Source organism: Hippoglossus stenolepis, chromosome 2 (assembly GCF_022539355.2).
Source record: "Hippoglossus stenolepis isolate QCI-W04-F060 chromosome 2, HSTE1.2, whole genome shotgun sequence".
NCBI lineage: Eukaryota > Metazoa > Chordata > Actinopteri > Pleuronectiformes > Pleuronectidae > Hippoglossus > Hippoglossus stenolepis.
Genome location: NC_061484.1, coordinates 10,679,472 through 10,696,388, shown reverse-complemented (window position 1 = coordinate 10,696,388; position 16,917 = coordinate 10,679,472). Strand labels below are relative to the sequence as shown.

The following is a 16,917-nucleotide window of genomic DNA, read 5'->3' as shown; positions in this document are numbered from 1 at the left end:
CCACACATATTGCGAGCAGCCGTTGGCTCAGAAGCTGGAAGGCCAGAGTCAGACTCGCACAGAGTTATGGCCTTGACTCAAAACAGAACAAAAACGCTGCATAGAATGGCTGCTCTCAATCTTCTCAAACGCAGGACTCGGAGAAGAAGAAATGTCAACATCTCTGATGCCAAAGTCCACAGCCGAAGCCTCCTGAAGCCTCCGAGCTGTTTTCCTTCGACAGTCCCTATCAGTGCTAATGCCAGCTAGTGGTTCGGCTGGTCTCTGACGATCTCTGGCTTCAGACCACTGCCGGCAAGCTTTCAAAATGCCAGACCCCTCTCTGCTTACTTTAGCTTAGGGATATCACTGAAGACAATCTATTATAGCTTGGAAATCACAAGTATTACCACAAACATGATTAGCAGTAACAGCATAGCACAGTGGTACGGAGAGTGGGAGCAGTGGTTAGATCACTAGCAGTGCTAATGGTGATGGTCTTTGTAGTGCTGGGAGCAGCAGGGTTGTTGAGCAGCAGTAGGAAGCAATGATACAAGCTACATTCACTGAACGCCGGAGATCCTGCAGACTTTCTCCGTCTGGCTCCCTAGTGTAAAGCCTGCAGAAAGTCAGGAGGAGCCCATGCGAGAACAGAGCAGGAGAGAGCAGTGTCTAAAGATATTTTTGGGCAAAATCCCCAAACGATTCAATATTTTGTTTAAATATAAAAGGCTGGCAAATACTGGATCTGCAAGGAAATGTTTGATATTTTCAGGATCTGGAGTTTTACTCTGCTGAAGTTTGTTTGTGCAGCTCATTTACAGTATGCAGATATTCAGGTAATGGAGATCCAACTATCTCACCCTGTAGAGTGGGCACCCCGTTACCTAAGATTCTTATTGAGCTGCAGAAACTCAGCATGTGAAAGCTGCAGTGGTTCAGTTCCAACCCGGCCCTGTGCTGCATGTCTTCCCCATTCTCTGTCCACATTTCACACTTGTACTCTCCTGTCAATAAAGGCCCCAAAATATCTTTAAATAAGAAAGAATCTCAGGTAATGCTTTATTTTACAGGTCCATTATTTCCTTATAAGTGATTGAAAGAACCAGGCTGCTATTTACAGGAGAAACATTTTTGTTCAATTGTTGGGGTTAAGTTTATTACTGGTTTTCATATAGATGTCTATAAAAATAAACTTTAATACTGTAAAATTATTCTCCACTTTTTTTGGACACATTTGAATTTTATTTTCACGGGTGACACTTACTTTGTCTCACAATCACAATTTATCAATGTGTTTAATTATTATTTTACTTGAAAAAGTAAACTAGGTTTTGATAATTTCTGCTAAATTAAACTATACTGATGAGCAATCATCATTGTTTTTGTATATTGGGTATCTGCTTATACTGAGTCGTATCTGATGCTCTGTGTATCTGAAATACAGAGATAACACTATAGACTGTAGCTGTAGTCTAGTTTATCACACACAGCTTGTTTCTTATGAGCTTTTTGATCCAAATACTGGGTGTCAGTTTATAAAGGATTGATATGACATAAATTTAATTTTAGCTGGGACAATACCACCCTTCACAGTGATCCACTTGAAAGACGATGTCTCACATCTCACATTTTGGTTTTTGAAGAAGCTCTTCCTTGGTCTCTTGTGGTGGTACAGTGTTGTTACAGATGAATTATCCTCTCAAAAACAATCATTGACAAGCTCTGACAGTAGCATGGGGTTGACACACAAACTCAAAGTAAGTTTGATAAGTGTCCGCTGACATGATAAATCACCAGCTAAATTATTTATTTTACTTAACAGCGACTTAGAAGCAAATCAAAATGAGAAGCTGCAGCTGAATGTTCTCTACACTTCCACATGTACATTTTCACCGGCTTATGCAGCAGGACACTGCACTGTAGGATAAAGACAGCATGAACAGGATGAACCCCTCTATAAAATAAGAGTAGTTCCTCTTAGTTTTAGATACCAAAAATGTCTCGGTCTGTTTAGACTTAGAGGACATCACTGGTCCAGCAGCTTTTAGAAGCAGTTTGCCTGACTCACTCTGAGCTCAGCTAACTGTCTGTTGTTTCAACAGACAATAAAATGTTAGAATATGTTATTCTTGCACCCACAACTATTTTTAGTTGCAAATGCAAATCGCACGGTCGAGCCTTGATTTTAATGTTTAGTACCAAAGTATATGCTTCTATATAGGAAATGTATTTACTAGTACTGTATTATAATTACTGGAAATCCTCTAAACTGACTTTTCCTGACCTGATGACTTTACCTGTCACCAGCCAAGCTGGAAACAGTGTGATATGAGGCCCTTCAAACGGTGATGGAAATCCTGTAAGAGTGCCCAGTTACAGTGCAGACTTTTATTTTATTGATTCATTCTCAGAGTGTTTTACTGGTTTTTATGCCACCACCTGATGCACATTTACCTGGAGGGGCAGGTGGACGCTGGACGTGAGGTGGGATAAGACGGAGATGGCAGGGAGGGACACTAACACGGCCCCAATCACATGATGGGGAATCCATCCAGAGACCACCAGGAGCAGGGAGCGGGTACAGTTCATCACCTCCTCCAGATAAAAGGCCATACTGCGTGAGAGAGGAGAGGAAAAGTTTAATCCACAAAACTTGTGCAATAACTGTACAGAAAACAGAGGAAAGAAAAACATATTTTCTCTTTCCCCTGAAACATTCACCCCCTCCCAGTCCTATTCTATTCAATAATGGAAAGACTGCAGCAGATTCTCATCAGTCCTTAATCAAGACACATTATTAAACACAACTATGCTGCCCAATTCCCAGCTAGAAGATGAAGATTTATTGCCCATTTAGGCATGGCAATAAATTAAAATTAATTCATTTTTAAATACTCTCCACTGAGGCACATACACAGCTATGAAAACACACCACAAAATAAATAAAGCACATCTATTGCACTTGAATACTGGAAAATTTAATACCTGGTACCTGTATGACATAATACCAATGTCGGAGCCAATAGTGGTCTTTCACAAAAGCCATGGGCTTGAGCCAGTCCCTTCTGAACAGGAAAGTTAAGCCACTGTGGTGTGGCAGCCAAACAACACATAGAATAATTTGTTTTGGTTTCAGTGGTGAGTCACAGAGCTGCATGATGGTCTATCAGTGGTTTCACACACTGCACCACTGAGGCCTTGGAGATACAGGCTTTTATTCCAACCAATCACTGCAGCAGCCGATATGAAACAAACACTTGTATTCTTCGAGACCGATGGCACAGCACTGACAGCAGCAGCCTAAATGACAGAGGCTTTTCTATTCTGCTGGGGAAAAAATCAGTCTGTGGAAAACACTGAGTCCAGCCTTTTTGTTTCAAGTTTGAGACGCTATGCGAACGTGTCTGTCTGATTTTGACACAGAGGATGCGACTCCCACACACAGATACAAGCAAACCAACAAACACAACGTCCATCTGCCCGCGGCCTCCTCACCGTATGGACAGCACCAGAGAGGCCAGCTCCAGCAGACCGGCCAGGGGAGCCAGGGCCAGGGCTGCGCGGGCTGGAGGACCCACACTGACTGGGCTCACGAGAGGTGGCAGGAAGCAGGCCAGGGTCAGGGCCAGGAAGACAAAACAGCTGAGGAGAACGTCCAGGAAGGAGCTGAAGGTGGAGCTGGCAAACGTCTGCACCTGAGCCTGGTTTTTCACCTGGAGGGGAGGAGGAGTGAGAAACTAAACGACACACAGAGGCTCAAATTTCCCAGAAATCTTATTTTACCAATATTAACATCTAGAGATGATTGTTGTGCTCAGAGAGACACAATGAACTATTCAATTTATAAGCATGAAGGGGTTCTCACTAAAAGGTCAAACATCATTGTTTTGTATCATCCAAATTCCACATGTACCTGCCTCTGATGATGCAATATTAGATTATGTTGCTTCCTTATTTTCCTAATTTTTATATGCCCATAATATTAACGATGGTTTACCAACAAGTTTCATTCAAAGATAAAAATGTATATTTTCTTGGATGATCCAAATGTTTTTTTTTCTTTTTTTAAAATTTAAATCAAGACTTAATTTTAATTATTCCAATTTATCTTATTTATATCTATTTAAAATTATCCTTTCAATTTTTTTATCGCTGTACTTAATTTATGTATTTTCCTAATGCCTTTTTATTTTGTATGCTATGTCATTGAATTGAAATGTTGTTGAAAGCTGCTATACAAATAAACTTTAAATTATAGTTGTTATAACAAACTGAACAACAAACTTCTTGGTTCATGTTTAATTTTTTTGGGGGGGTCCTGCAGTAATACTTGTGTAACAGCAGAGGGCTGCAAGGCTGTGAGGTCAAAGCAGGGCAACTGGAACTGGTCCCGGGTGTGTGAGTGGCACTAATGTGGCAGAAAATTTGGGAAACAGGGTGGGATACAAGGAAGAAGTTACAACAATCACCCATTCACTCACGAATTTGCAGACAGACACGGACAAAAAATACTGGCGAAGACTCCTAGATGTGTTTAGAAACTAGGATTTGTCTGAGCTCCATGTCTGTCTGTGGATTGTTGCTTTTTTCCCCCCCAACACATGGACTTAACAAATATCTGGGAAAATTTGGAAAATGTCCGTAACAACTGACTCTGACATTTATGTTCCCACATACAGGCCCTCCGGAACACACAATGTCCAGATTTCAGTGCATGTCTGAAAGCAGCTTCAGTGTGATGAAAACAAACAAAGTATAAAGCAAACTTATAGGTGCACTAACATAGCAGTGGTGTGTGTGTGTGTGTGTGTGTGTGTGTGTGTGTGTATATACCTCCTCCTTGTAGCTGCTGCGATAGGCCTTTTCCAGAGTTCTTTCTAGGAAATTGAGGCTGATCTTGTTGATTGGTGGCTTGAAAAAGTAATCTTTCATCAGACTGTGAACCAGAGACGTCATATGAGTTTACTTTGGAAATCAAATTGTACTGAAACAATATCAAACAAAAATTACAAATCACTTTTCAGTGTATTGACTTAGTAATGAATGTCAGATTACAAGAAGTATTTGAGTGTATGGTAAGATTGAGTGGACTGCATCCAACTCGATTCTGTTTTTAAGAGCATCATGAGTTTCAATGTTTTCTGTCAAACTCCCAAGACGTGATGCAGGAGTGAATGTAACAGTTTAATGATGTGTGTTATTCCTGTCAGAGACTTTGCAAACCATCAGCCGTTGCATGCTGGGATAAGCTCCATCCCCACAATCCTTAATATGATGGGTGGTTTAGAAAAATGGAAGGAGGTTATGTTTTCACCCCTTTCTCTTTTTGTTAGTTAGTTTGTTTGTAAACAAGATTACGCGCGCAAAAAACCCCAAACAGATGGAAAGATGTGGTATGGGTCAGGGAGGAACGCATTCACTTTTGTTGTGAACGTGAGTGTGTGAAAATGTAAGGGGACTGTTTGGCCTTGGCAGAGGTATGTTCTCTACGGAGTAACATTCTAATACAGTGGAACTATTTATAGTGATCAACCGTTTGTGTGGATCAAAAAGCTTGGGACAGAATCGTTCCTTTACAAATGATGTTTAAATATTTCTGTTATGTCATCAAGTAGGACGCTTCTAAGATGATCATACAGAAGCTACGCAATTCGGTCACGGTAATCAACCGCTCATAGTGATCAATATGGTTCCAGAACAACCATGATCACTACAAGAGTTTCCACTGTATTATTCATATAATTGACAACCTCACCCTCATCACATAACATCCATCACCCTTGAGGGACTTTATTTGTCATAAATTCAACCTTTAGCCTCTGTGCTCACCTGTCCTCCCTGATAACGTCCACAAAGTGGGCGTCGCTCTTCTCTCTGAAGCTCTTGGCACGCAGCTGAATCAGAGCGGAGTGGTCCATACCTGGACCCGCTGCCCCCGCGCCTCCAGCCATGCCTAGACTGGTGCCAGTCCCCGTGCTGGTGCTGGTCTTCTTCTCTTTCTCCTGAAGCATGTCACACAAGGAGCTCTGGCTGGCCCGCACTGGGTCTTCCAGTGGGGGACTCAGGAGGCCGTTGGCCGCCCGGGGGGTGCGACCTGGGATGAACTGGAGGAGGTGAAGAAAGCAAAGAGGAAGAGAGAGACAGGATTCAGAAGACGGAGGAGGAGATGGAGACGAAGGACACAAGAAGGAGGTGGCAGCAGGAGTGATTGTTGAGTAGTGACAAACACTTTAAGGAGTGTTTTACAGGTGCACTTGTGCGGTTACTGTTCAAGCATACATGTTATACCTTGGCACTACTTGTCTTGTGCTCTTCCTGGCAGCCATTCAACACAGCCACATCATCGCCCTGCTCTGTTCCCGCAGACAAGGCCACGCTACGGGACACACAGGGAGGCTGGAGAGAGAAAAGGACAACGGAGGGAGAGGTTGAATAATAAAAACAAGTCACTGTGTCGCTGTTTTGATGGGCCCAGGTTTCTGACTTTCTCCTGAGTTTGCAAAAACACAGAAATCTCCGTAGTGTTCCGTTGAGGGGCGGTGCCGCAGACAGAGGGAGGACGTAACGTATTAATTCCGTTGCGTAGATGACATGTTTTTGTTTTAAAGCACATCAACACCAGCGTCTGCCCTTATCACCAGCTCTCTTGGCATTTTCATCTGCGTCTTCTATTTGTATGGAACCACTTTTCACTCTGAGATATTTGTTTTCTTTTTCTTTTTTGCTGTGTTCTCACATCGGCTCCTTCGGACATCCTGCAGAGTTTTCATTAGGGGACTGGCCAGAGAAACTTTGCAGAAAGTCCAGAGCCTCTCATTCGGACATTTAGGTTCTCATATAAGGCCGGAACACGTCCGGAGGTTCTCCAGAGTTCAGTGCATGTCTGAAAGCAGCTTATGTGACTGACTGACAGTTAAGTCAGTCTCAGTCAAAGGGCATCGTCTCTGACATCATTACCATTAGATTAAATGAATCTGAAATGAATATGAGCAAGTACTGGAAAAAGGACTGTCTTCATGTTGGAGAGTAAAAGTTTCCTCCAAGAAGTAGTATGTTTTCAAAAGCACAGCTATCATGAGAAGTGCAAACAAAGTGAAGGTTAGTTGAGTAAAGAAACTGGTGCAACGATCATCAGCAGTTTTCTTCTTTTTTCTTCTTAACCTGACTTACCCCGATCCTGTCTGGTGGCTGGTGGGGCAGCAGGAGCTCTGCAGCCTGCGCTCCCCCAGGGATGAGGTCTGGTGTGTGGGGCTGAGGACAGGAGGACAGGCCGACCGCGGCAAAATCCCCACCAGGCAGTCCCACCTGAGAACAGCCACACTGCACATCGAGCTCCAACTTCCTCCCTGAGATCAGGTAGGTCTGCAGCCCTGAAAAACAGAAAACCCATTCAGGTTAGAATTTCATAATCACAACTTTCATTATTTTCTTGGTTCGACTTGAAGGTGACACAGAAAAGAGGCACCAGTGTCACAGGAGCAGTTCCACCAACTCCAGCATCTGTTGTCATTCACAGAAATCAAATCATTGCACTGAGAATGCAAACCTGCCAGGAACGATTTGTTTATGCAAAACATTCGCTGTGCAACAAATCCTCTCATGTGAGGATTGCTGCCTGTTACATCTGCTGATACAATAAATCAGTGTACCACACAATAAAGATTATAATTATGCTAAAAAACAATCTTTTAGTCAATTTTTAAAGACAAATAGTTTGTGGTTCTTTGTTTTATATTTTATATCATTATTGAATAATCATTTTCCTTTGGTTGCTGATCAGACTAAACTTTGTCAAGCTCTTTGTGACTATCAAGAAAAGAGCTTTACAAATCATTATTATTATTATAGTTGCAGACATTCCCTCACCAGCTGATTGTAAGCCACTCTTGTTTCATGCACAATCAGGAGGTAACGCAACACTGAGTGTTTCACCAACAATGTTTGCAAATCATCCAGAGCTCTGGCCGTGTTCACGCTGCCGCAGGGCCAACGAGACAAAACACAAACAGTGGATTAAAGTGGTGGCCCACAGCCAGCCACTATCAGCCTGACCAAACACGCAGTAACCTGTCGATCTGGCCTCTTTGTTCAAACAGCTAAAGATGTTCACCTTGTTAGCATAGTGATGACTAGAGGAGCAACTAGAGGACCATAAAGGGGACATTCAGGGTTCTGGGCTCCCTGCCTCAAACTGATCGCCCTTCTTACATTTCATCGTTATGTACACGATTAACTCAGAAAACAAAGCCCTCATTTGGCTTCTTCTGGGCAGGAGTGGTCCCTGCAGCACAGACTCAGTGATTTTCAACACTGCTCATCTGTTTTCACAAGAACCCTGCAGACGCTCATTCCTGCATCGATGAGTTTTAAAGAAGTCTTACAAGATAAATTATGTATCAATGCATTCAAATGCATTGTGGCTGGATTATCATTGCAGATTATTTTCAAATATTAAATAAAAATCTATCAAATCACACTAAAATGGCACTCAGTAGAGCACATACCTCATCCAAGGCCCAACAGTATTCATTTAAAAATCACTAGATCTGAATTTTAATTTGGATCTGCACCAAATTATGCAAACTCAATATCAGTCCTCTAAACGTGCCTGATTTTTTTCATTTCAAAATCCACGAATTATTCTCTGAGAAATCATTGAAAATTTTAAATGTAAAACTCAAAATTTCTCACATTGTTAAAGAAAGAGAAAATTAATTCCTGGATCTGCCCCCTGATCCGGATCTGCACCAATATTTTTGGGGTTCTTCCCTGACCCATACCAACGGTAATGAATCCTGTAGTTTTTTGTGTAATGTTGCCAACCAACAGACAGACAAACAAACAATTGCAGATGAAAACATAACCTCCTTGGCTTACGTAAAATTATCATCCGTATCACCTTTGTCTTAAATATTTTTGCTTCATTACCCCCAAAAAGACATTTGCAACTGACGACTTTACTGTCGAAAAAGCAGCATTTATCCAGTTCTCTTTTTTTTAAATAACTTTGTAAATGATCTAAAGTGAATGAGCCCAAGGGGCTGGGTTAAACCTTTTTGTAAATACATGAATGACACGGAAAACAAGTAGGATTATCTGGGATTATCTTCTGAGAAACCTTGTGCTGTCCCTGTCTGACACAGGATCATATTAACTTTGAAACCGGGAGCAGCCCTGTGATGCACGATATCAGGTCGATATTACAGAAAACAGAAAAAGGAAAAAACGTGACGATGTGTCCGCCTGTGTAAGTGTGACTGATGGGCCCCCAACCCATATGTGAAGGCATGTGCGTCAGTCTGATGCTGAGTAGGTGTGTTCACACTAACACACACACTCCCCCTCACGTCTGTCTCTCATTTCACTGGATGCATCTACAGCTTTAATCATCCATCCCTCTCTTCCAATCCTTCCTCTCTTCTGTTCTCTCCACTTTTCACACGTTCTAGTGAGGCAGTGTGACATTAATCTAAGAACAAATAGGACATTTGTAGTATGACATGAGTTTGAATGTCAGTAAAGGCTGTGCTGCTTTTCCCAACTGCCACCAACAGTGACAGTCTAAACCCAGTCAGCACTTGTGATTATAAGATTTCATAAAGCAAAATACAGACTTTTCTGTAAATTTATCACGTTATTGACAAAACCTAGTTACTTTATAGTATTAAGTGTTTCACTGATTCAGGGTTAATCTGCCGTCAGCACCATATACAACAATAAGCCAGAGGGTTAAGACAGCCACTGCAGAACCAATGGGCATGACAAAGTTTCACCACCGACTTTTGTCCGGCTTCCTTGTTTGCATAAATAAAATTAGTTATGAATGCGTAACTAACAATGAACTCATCTTGAGAGTCTGGAAGAACTGTGTGTTTTGTTCCGGGCCCTGGGACAATGTGGACTTGGCAGACGTCCAAAGTCTTTAGGCCAACAACAGTCCTATCTTAGGGTTTGAGTTCTCTGCCAAACAGGCGACTAAGAACTTTTATGAGATCTCCAGCCACTCTCTCTCTCTCTCTCTCACACACACACAAATCCACCACAACATTAAACCCAGATAAACTGTTTTAATGTAATGGACCTTCACGCAAAGGTCCACTGCTTTTCTCTGCCGCCCATTAGCTCGTAGGCACTCTACTCTATCAGGTTTTAATGGATGTTAACAGGCGCCTTCTGCACAACAAGCCAAGCATATGGCTGTGAATTCACTAATGATGGCTCATCTGCCTCTTTCTATTTTGATCTTGATCTCCAGTCACTCACTGAGACAGGAAATAATCAAATTATTCTAAAATGATGCAATCAAAATTAAAATATAAAATAATTATAGGTTAGTAAGAGTTTTTGTTCTTATCATTCTTTCCCATGAAAACACTGAACTCCTTTATGCATCCGCCACAGTCAGAAACCACAATCTGCTGATTACATGTTGTATTAGGAAACTTTTAAAAAAAGCTATTAACATGCAACTTCAATACATGACTGAGAAGACGGCAAGAAACTGCTGTTAAACTCAAGTAAGATGTTAACAAAATGTATAAAACTTTTTTTAATAATTTTTTTTTAAAACACATACATTTTTTGGGCTGACATATATGTATACATGACATAGACAAAAGAGGAAATGGACAAAATAAAGGAAAAACATTTAGGGGATAGACATTAAGGAAAGCAGGACACAAGAGGTCAATTAAGGCTACATCACTACGTTTTCAAACTAAAACGATCTCTGTCCACACAAGCGTTTTGGTTTCAGGTTTAATCCGTGTTCATACTAACGCCTGAAAATGCATATCACGTACATCGCTCACGTACACTGGGCATGTGCATTCCGGTGTAAACAGGAAGGCAAGTGCGTCCCACTCAGGTCCCGCTGGACACGGGAATTGTCACAGATTGCTTGAATAACAGCTCGTCTCCTACAGATAGTAGTAAATAGTAGTATCATTGTAAATTGCAGAATTTAACTGCACAACAGCTGTTAGCTAAAACAACAGGCTCAAAAACGCTTGTAATTGATCATCTAAGTTGCTTTCTAAACAGGACGCTGAGGCTAACGCCAGTTGTTTTCTTTCCGGAAGGGGGTCACATAGTCTTAACTGAAAAGACACAATCAGCAAGCGGTTGTGAGTGTCGATGTCATTGTTTCTAAACAGCTAAGTTTTTGCAGATCCAGACAAAAACATGGCCCCGGATTTTTCAACCGACAGTGTTTCCAAACTTCTCTGTTTTAGAGGGTCTAAAACTCCAGAGTAATGTGAACGCCAGGCGTATCTGTAGCTAAGTTGATTCTTTTTCAAACAAAAACATAGTAAGTGGATGTAGCCTAAGTCCCCAGATCTTAACCTGACTGAACCCGCCGAATTTCTGACCGACACCTTATCATCATCATCAAAACACCAAATGAGGGAATTTCAGTTGTAAGTAGAAGTTTCAGTTCAGAGTTTAAGACGCTGTGATAAGAATCTAAGGACATGGCTCCTGGTCCACTCCCATCCAAAGTTAAAAACTAGAGTAGCACATACCTGTGCTAAGACCCAACAGTCTGCTTAAATGAAAACAATCCTTACATCTTAGGCCATATTACATCTCTGCTACACATTGGTGATACGATACTAATCGATAGCAAACCACCAATATGTCTGAATTTTTTCATCAAAATTCACATAATGTTGCCATATATCGCAATGTTTAAGCCTCCTTATCTGGATCGGCACCAAAATATAATGGGTTCTCTTCCCTGACCGATACCACATCCTCGCACCAAGTTTTTCGTGGTAATCCATCCCATAGTTTTTGCTAAATCCTGCTGACAAACAAACAAACAAATGCTGATGATAACATAACCTCCCTGGCGACGGTAAAGATTTACATGATCCTGTGGTACAGGTAATTACCACCTGAGCCACCATCACCTTGTCTAAACCAAAGACTGTATATAAAGATGGAGGACATGACTGCTCCCTCGAAGTGAGGCCAAAGCGTCTCAATCGCTCAATGGCTGGCTGCGGTATAGCTCATAAATCCCAGCTCATCCATGTTAGTGGATGGGACATAAACCGAACTATAAAGTCAAAGTACACCTCACACATTGTCCATCTTTATATACACTATGGTCTTAACACTGAAGCAGCCAGCCAACTTCTCTCATCTTCTCTGGATGTTGGCTCAAAGAAAACTCCTAAATTATCTTAAAAGCTTATTTTGTACGTCTAGTGTTCGTCTTGGTGGCTCTGTCTTGTTCTTATCATCTCTGCTAGTGTCCCAGTTTGTTATAAGAGTGTAACAGTGATGCAGCGTGATCATACCAGGACCTTTTAACTGAAGGAGCTAAATGGAATTTGCCCATCATTCATTTTATTATTTATACCTGTGCTCTTTTTTCTGTGTTACACAAAAGTAAAATCTTCCATAACAGCAAAGGCACAAAATCTATCAAGCAAAGCACAGCCTACTGAGAACAACTTGCAATCTTCCTTCTTACTCTCCTGCATGAGAGGAACAATGCTGATGAGTTCGACACACTGCGTAGGTAAAGATAAAGGAGATAGCAAAAAGCAGAGAGCGGCCGACGGCGCAGAGATGAGGAGGAAGAAACCGTGAGTACTTTGAAGGTCACTGAGTTTAGCATGCCTCACATAACCCGCATTCCTCGTCTACTTCCATTTCAGCTTTCTGACTTCATCAACAGCTCGGCCCTGATCTCTATAACAGGCCTTGAATTGTGCGGGCATTTAAAGGCTGGACAAAAAGACGGAAAGTAAAATGTGTAGTTTTCCAATGAACCGAGGTTAATGTGTGTGAAAGTACGAGTATCAACTATCTACGTACAGTTAAAACTCAAAGGCAGAACAAATTAAATCCTTTTCTTATGAATCACTCTGTGTGTGTGTGTGTGTGTGTGTGTGTGTGTGTGTGTGTGTGTGTGTGTGTGTGTGTGTGTGGGCAGCACTATGGGAAAGAAAGGGACACAAGCACTCTGAAGTCTCAATGCAGCTAAATGGTTTTTATTGATTTATTGAGAGCAGCTGGCAGGAGAGAGGGTTCAGCTGAGGACATCACCATCACTGCTACAACACAGACATACAAACAAAGTGCACATGAACACCTCGTCATAACTGCACTGGCTAGAGCATGTAGGTCCCAACAGGAGGAACTTTGTCTGACAACATGAGCAAAGAATGGAATTTACTAAATTTGGGGGGGCTTCATCATCTTCACCTCCACCAATCATATGTTTTCATTCCGGTTTGTCAGCAGGATTACGAAAAAACTACTGAGAGGATTTTCTTGATACTTGGTGGAAGGATGGGATATGGGCCAACGAAGAATCCAATAACATTTGGAGCGGAATCAATTAAAGGGGCAGATCCAGGATTATTATTTTTACTTTCTATTACATTGCAGAACATCTGATCTTAATATACAGTATGTATATGCAATGTTGTGGTACGTTCCCCAAGCGTCGCTGACCCTGTTTGTCTTATACAACTGCTCACATGCGTAGGAGACAAGCTATTATTTGAGCAATCTGCAACAACTCCTGTGTCCAGCGGCATGTTCAGCCCCCAGGGTACTGGGTGAGACCAGGAAGAACGAGTGCCTGGTGGGATCATTTTATGAGTTGTGGTTCCCGTGGAATAGCGAGAAACCTATCGAATGTCCAGATCGGCCCTGATGCACCTAAGCAAAAGACTATACCCGCATGTGGAAGGAGGAGCAACAAAAATGAGGGTGTCCGTGGATTTACTTACAAAGGTAGCATGCATGTTACTACCTGAGAAAGGAAGAATCCGGAAAACCGACATTCGAATTCGACTCGAAACGAAGTCATTTACTCCGTGTTTTGAGCCTAAATGTGCCTGTGATCCAGGCACGAATGTGGCTCAGGACGAGGATATCAGAGGACATTTAGGCTAAAAACATGGTGTAAATGACGTTTTTTTTGGGTGAACTGTCCCTTTAAGATAAGGAATAAGAAAGAATTCAACCTAGAAATTAGGATTTCTACAACAGGTGTTTATATACAAACATCATCCACTAAAAGGGCATAGCCCTTCACACACAAGATATCCTTTCCAGGAAATATGAAGCATCTGCCTGTCTGAGACAAGTGGATGGATGATCAGACACACACACACACACACACACACACACACACACACACACACACACACACACACACACACACACACACACACACACACACACACACACACACACACACACTTTGAGCAGACCAAGTGTGTAGGCACATGAATGAATCAATCTATGAATGAACAGAGGGATGAATGGAGAGGAAGCATAGCTGAGCCGTCAAATTCCACATACACACCTGAAGACCATGCACTCTATGGACACGCACATACACACATGCACGCACGCACACAAACATGCACGCTCACAAGCATGCACACACACAAACACACATGCACGCACACGCACACACGAAGAAAAAAAAGACTCACTTACATGCTTCTGCTTTCCTGACACACTGACACATATACAGAAAAAACCCACTCTGAACCACTCTAAACTATTGGTAAAGGTATGAATTACCATGAACATTAAAAAAACTGTTCCTGTAGAAAAATGTGCTGCCACGTGCTTCTGGAATACAAAGATTCATATTCATATATTGATAATTATCGTGATAAAAGTCACATTATATTTCTTTTAAAGTTGAAAGACTTTTAAAGATTTTTGCTCCTGAGTGAACGTTGTGGGTTTAAACTTGTCTTTATGGGCAGAGAAGGACACTTGACAGACAACAAAACATAACAAAATCTGAGGTTGATCAATTATGTGTTATACCTTCTCATAGTGCACAATGCATAACCATTATATCGATATCTATTGAACACTTGTTATATTACTGTTGATGAAAATGATATTGTGATAATTATCATAGCACTCTAAAAAACAATATTTTGGAGTTTAGGACTATGGAGACATCCTGTGAAAGGTCTCTTTCACTCATTGCTAACATCATTGTGAAAAACTAATGAATTTGTTAAAGAAAAGACTATTTACTCGACTATGGGAATCAGCTCTTACCAACACTATTATTATTCAGTTGTGTGACACCACAGCTCTGCATACCTACATACACACATACTGACACACTAGGTGTAGGTCAGTCCCGCCACAAACACACAGCCCTGTTCGTCTGCCTTCCTGTGAGAGCGTCTGGCTGAACGTTTCAGACCGAAGCTGACATTTCAGATAATCCCCCAGAGGGCAGATCCCAATCCAAACTCTGCACTTCCTGACAAATGACCTTCGACCTTACGGAGGCTTCCAACCACATGATCGAAACCGTCCCCGGTGACCCCAAAGGTCGCCAGCTTCCCTCTGGTCCCACAACACAGAAAAGTGAACTTTTGTGTGACTATGGAAGACAGAGGGAGACAGAGGGAGGCCCCTTGAACATTTACTCAAACCAGTTACACTTCTAAAACAACCCGAGTCAACATGAAAACTGAGGCTGAGAAGGACGAGGAGAAGACAGACAGCGGAGAAACTTCCCCTCCTCTCTTCCAGCTTCATCTAACCTTTTCTCACATTCTTCACTTTCATGTCACTGCTTGGAACAGTCAGAAAATAAACAACTCCGGCACTAAAAATAGACTTCAACATGTTTTCCCTTCTCAGGGAGCCGGCCCTCCAGCAGCGTCTAACTTCTATCTCTAACCTTCATCTTGAATTTGTCCCTCTCTTGCCAAACCACACGTTTCTCCCCACCTCTTACTACCTCGCTTTATATCCAACTACTCTCGCCATGTTTCTGCTTTCTCGGCTTTCTTCTACTTTCTCCCACCATCTACCATCCACGGTTCTCCTTGGTCGTGGTGGGTCCTGACTACAGGCCCCAATGCAACAGCACATGCCTCCATATTTGGACACGCTGATGAGACTCTCACACTATACTCCTTCAAATACCCTCTTATCCCTCCCCTTCCCTCTTTTGTGCCATCATTTGAGTCCAGGGAGTTCCTTGCTCTCTCCCACTCCTTCCTCCCCTTTTCTTTTTTTTCTCTCCACCTCATTTATCTCTCTCTTTAGAGACATGCATTGAAGTCTGGACGTTTTTTTCCAGAAATTTTGCACGGGGGATAAATATGAGAACGAAAATGTCTGAGTGAGTTGCATGGGCATTTTCACTAACTTTTCCTGTCAGATCCGAATAAAACATCCAAGCGAGCCCATGTGAGCAGGAAAACTTCCAGAAACAGCCAGAAAGTGGGTGTGTTAATGATGTTAATGAAATGCTTTTTTGGGCATTTCGGCTTTATGACACGATAGTAAGCGTGAAATGGGGAGAGAGAATTGGGGAAGACACACAGCAAACGGTCGGGTCACAGCCGAATCCACGTTTGAGACAAAAATGGAAAAATCGAAATATCCCAGGACGAAAAGAGGTACCGTATATGTAGAAGATGCCAACAAAGATGTCAACAATGACAATGAGTTTCGAGAGCTTTTGGTGATAAAGGCGGGCATCTGTGTCAATGTGCTGTAAATAAAAACACCTGATTTGGCAGGGGAGTTTGTCCTGCCTCCTGCATGCTCTCGCCAGGCGCCATCCCTCGCCTGAATGTTCTCGACACATTTTCCTGTTGTTATGAATGTGTCTGAACCGGATGATGTCCTGCTGTGTTCTTCATATGTGAAAGGCAAACTCTCAAAAATGTCCAGAGCCCCTTTTCTAGGCGCTTACCTTAAAACCCCTTTTCTTTTTAATTCACAATTGATGGAATAAACAGAACGTCCATGGGGAAGGCTGAAGTACCCCGTGAACATGAGTTCTTGGGTTTCGGTCTAACGCAGGACCTTTGTCACACCATCTCTAACATCAGGAACTTGTTCTAACTGGAACCAGCTCCAAAATACAACGAGAGTGGAACGCAATGAGAAACAAAACCACTTACCGAT

The 16,917-nt window shown here is 42.1% G+C and overlaps 1 protein-coding gene across 1 annotated transcript in view; it reads right to left on the bottom strand.

Moving 5' to 3' along the window:
• adcy9 (adenylate cyclase 9) overlaps positions 1 to 16,917 on the bottom strand; it is a 40,671-nt gene that overhangs the window by 9,463 nt on the left and 14,291 nt on the right. The window contains exons 2-7 of the mRNA XM_035175064.2: positions 7,153 to 7,352; positions 6,271 to 6,378; positions 5,812 to 6,086; positions 4,816 to 4,918; positions 3,478 to 3,695; positions 2,437 to 2,596 (exon numbers count right to left, since the gene is read on the bottom strand). Of these exons, the coding sequence (XP_035030955.1) occupies positions 2,437 to 2,596; positions 3,478 to 3,695; positions 4,816 to 4,918; positions 5,812 to 6,086; positions 6,271 to 6,378; positions 7,153 to 7,352 (1,064 nt within the window). The remainder of the gene's footprint in view (positions 1 to 2,436; positions 2,597 to 3,477; positions 3,696 to 4,815; positions 4,919 to 5,811; positions 6,087 to 6,270; positions 6,379 to 7,152; positions 7,353 to 16,917) is intronic.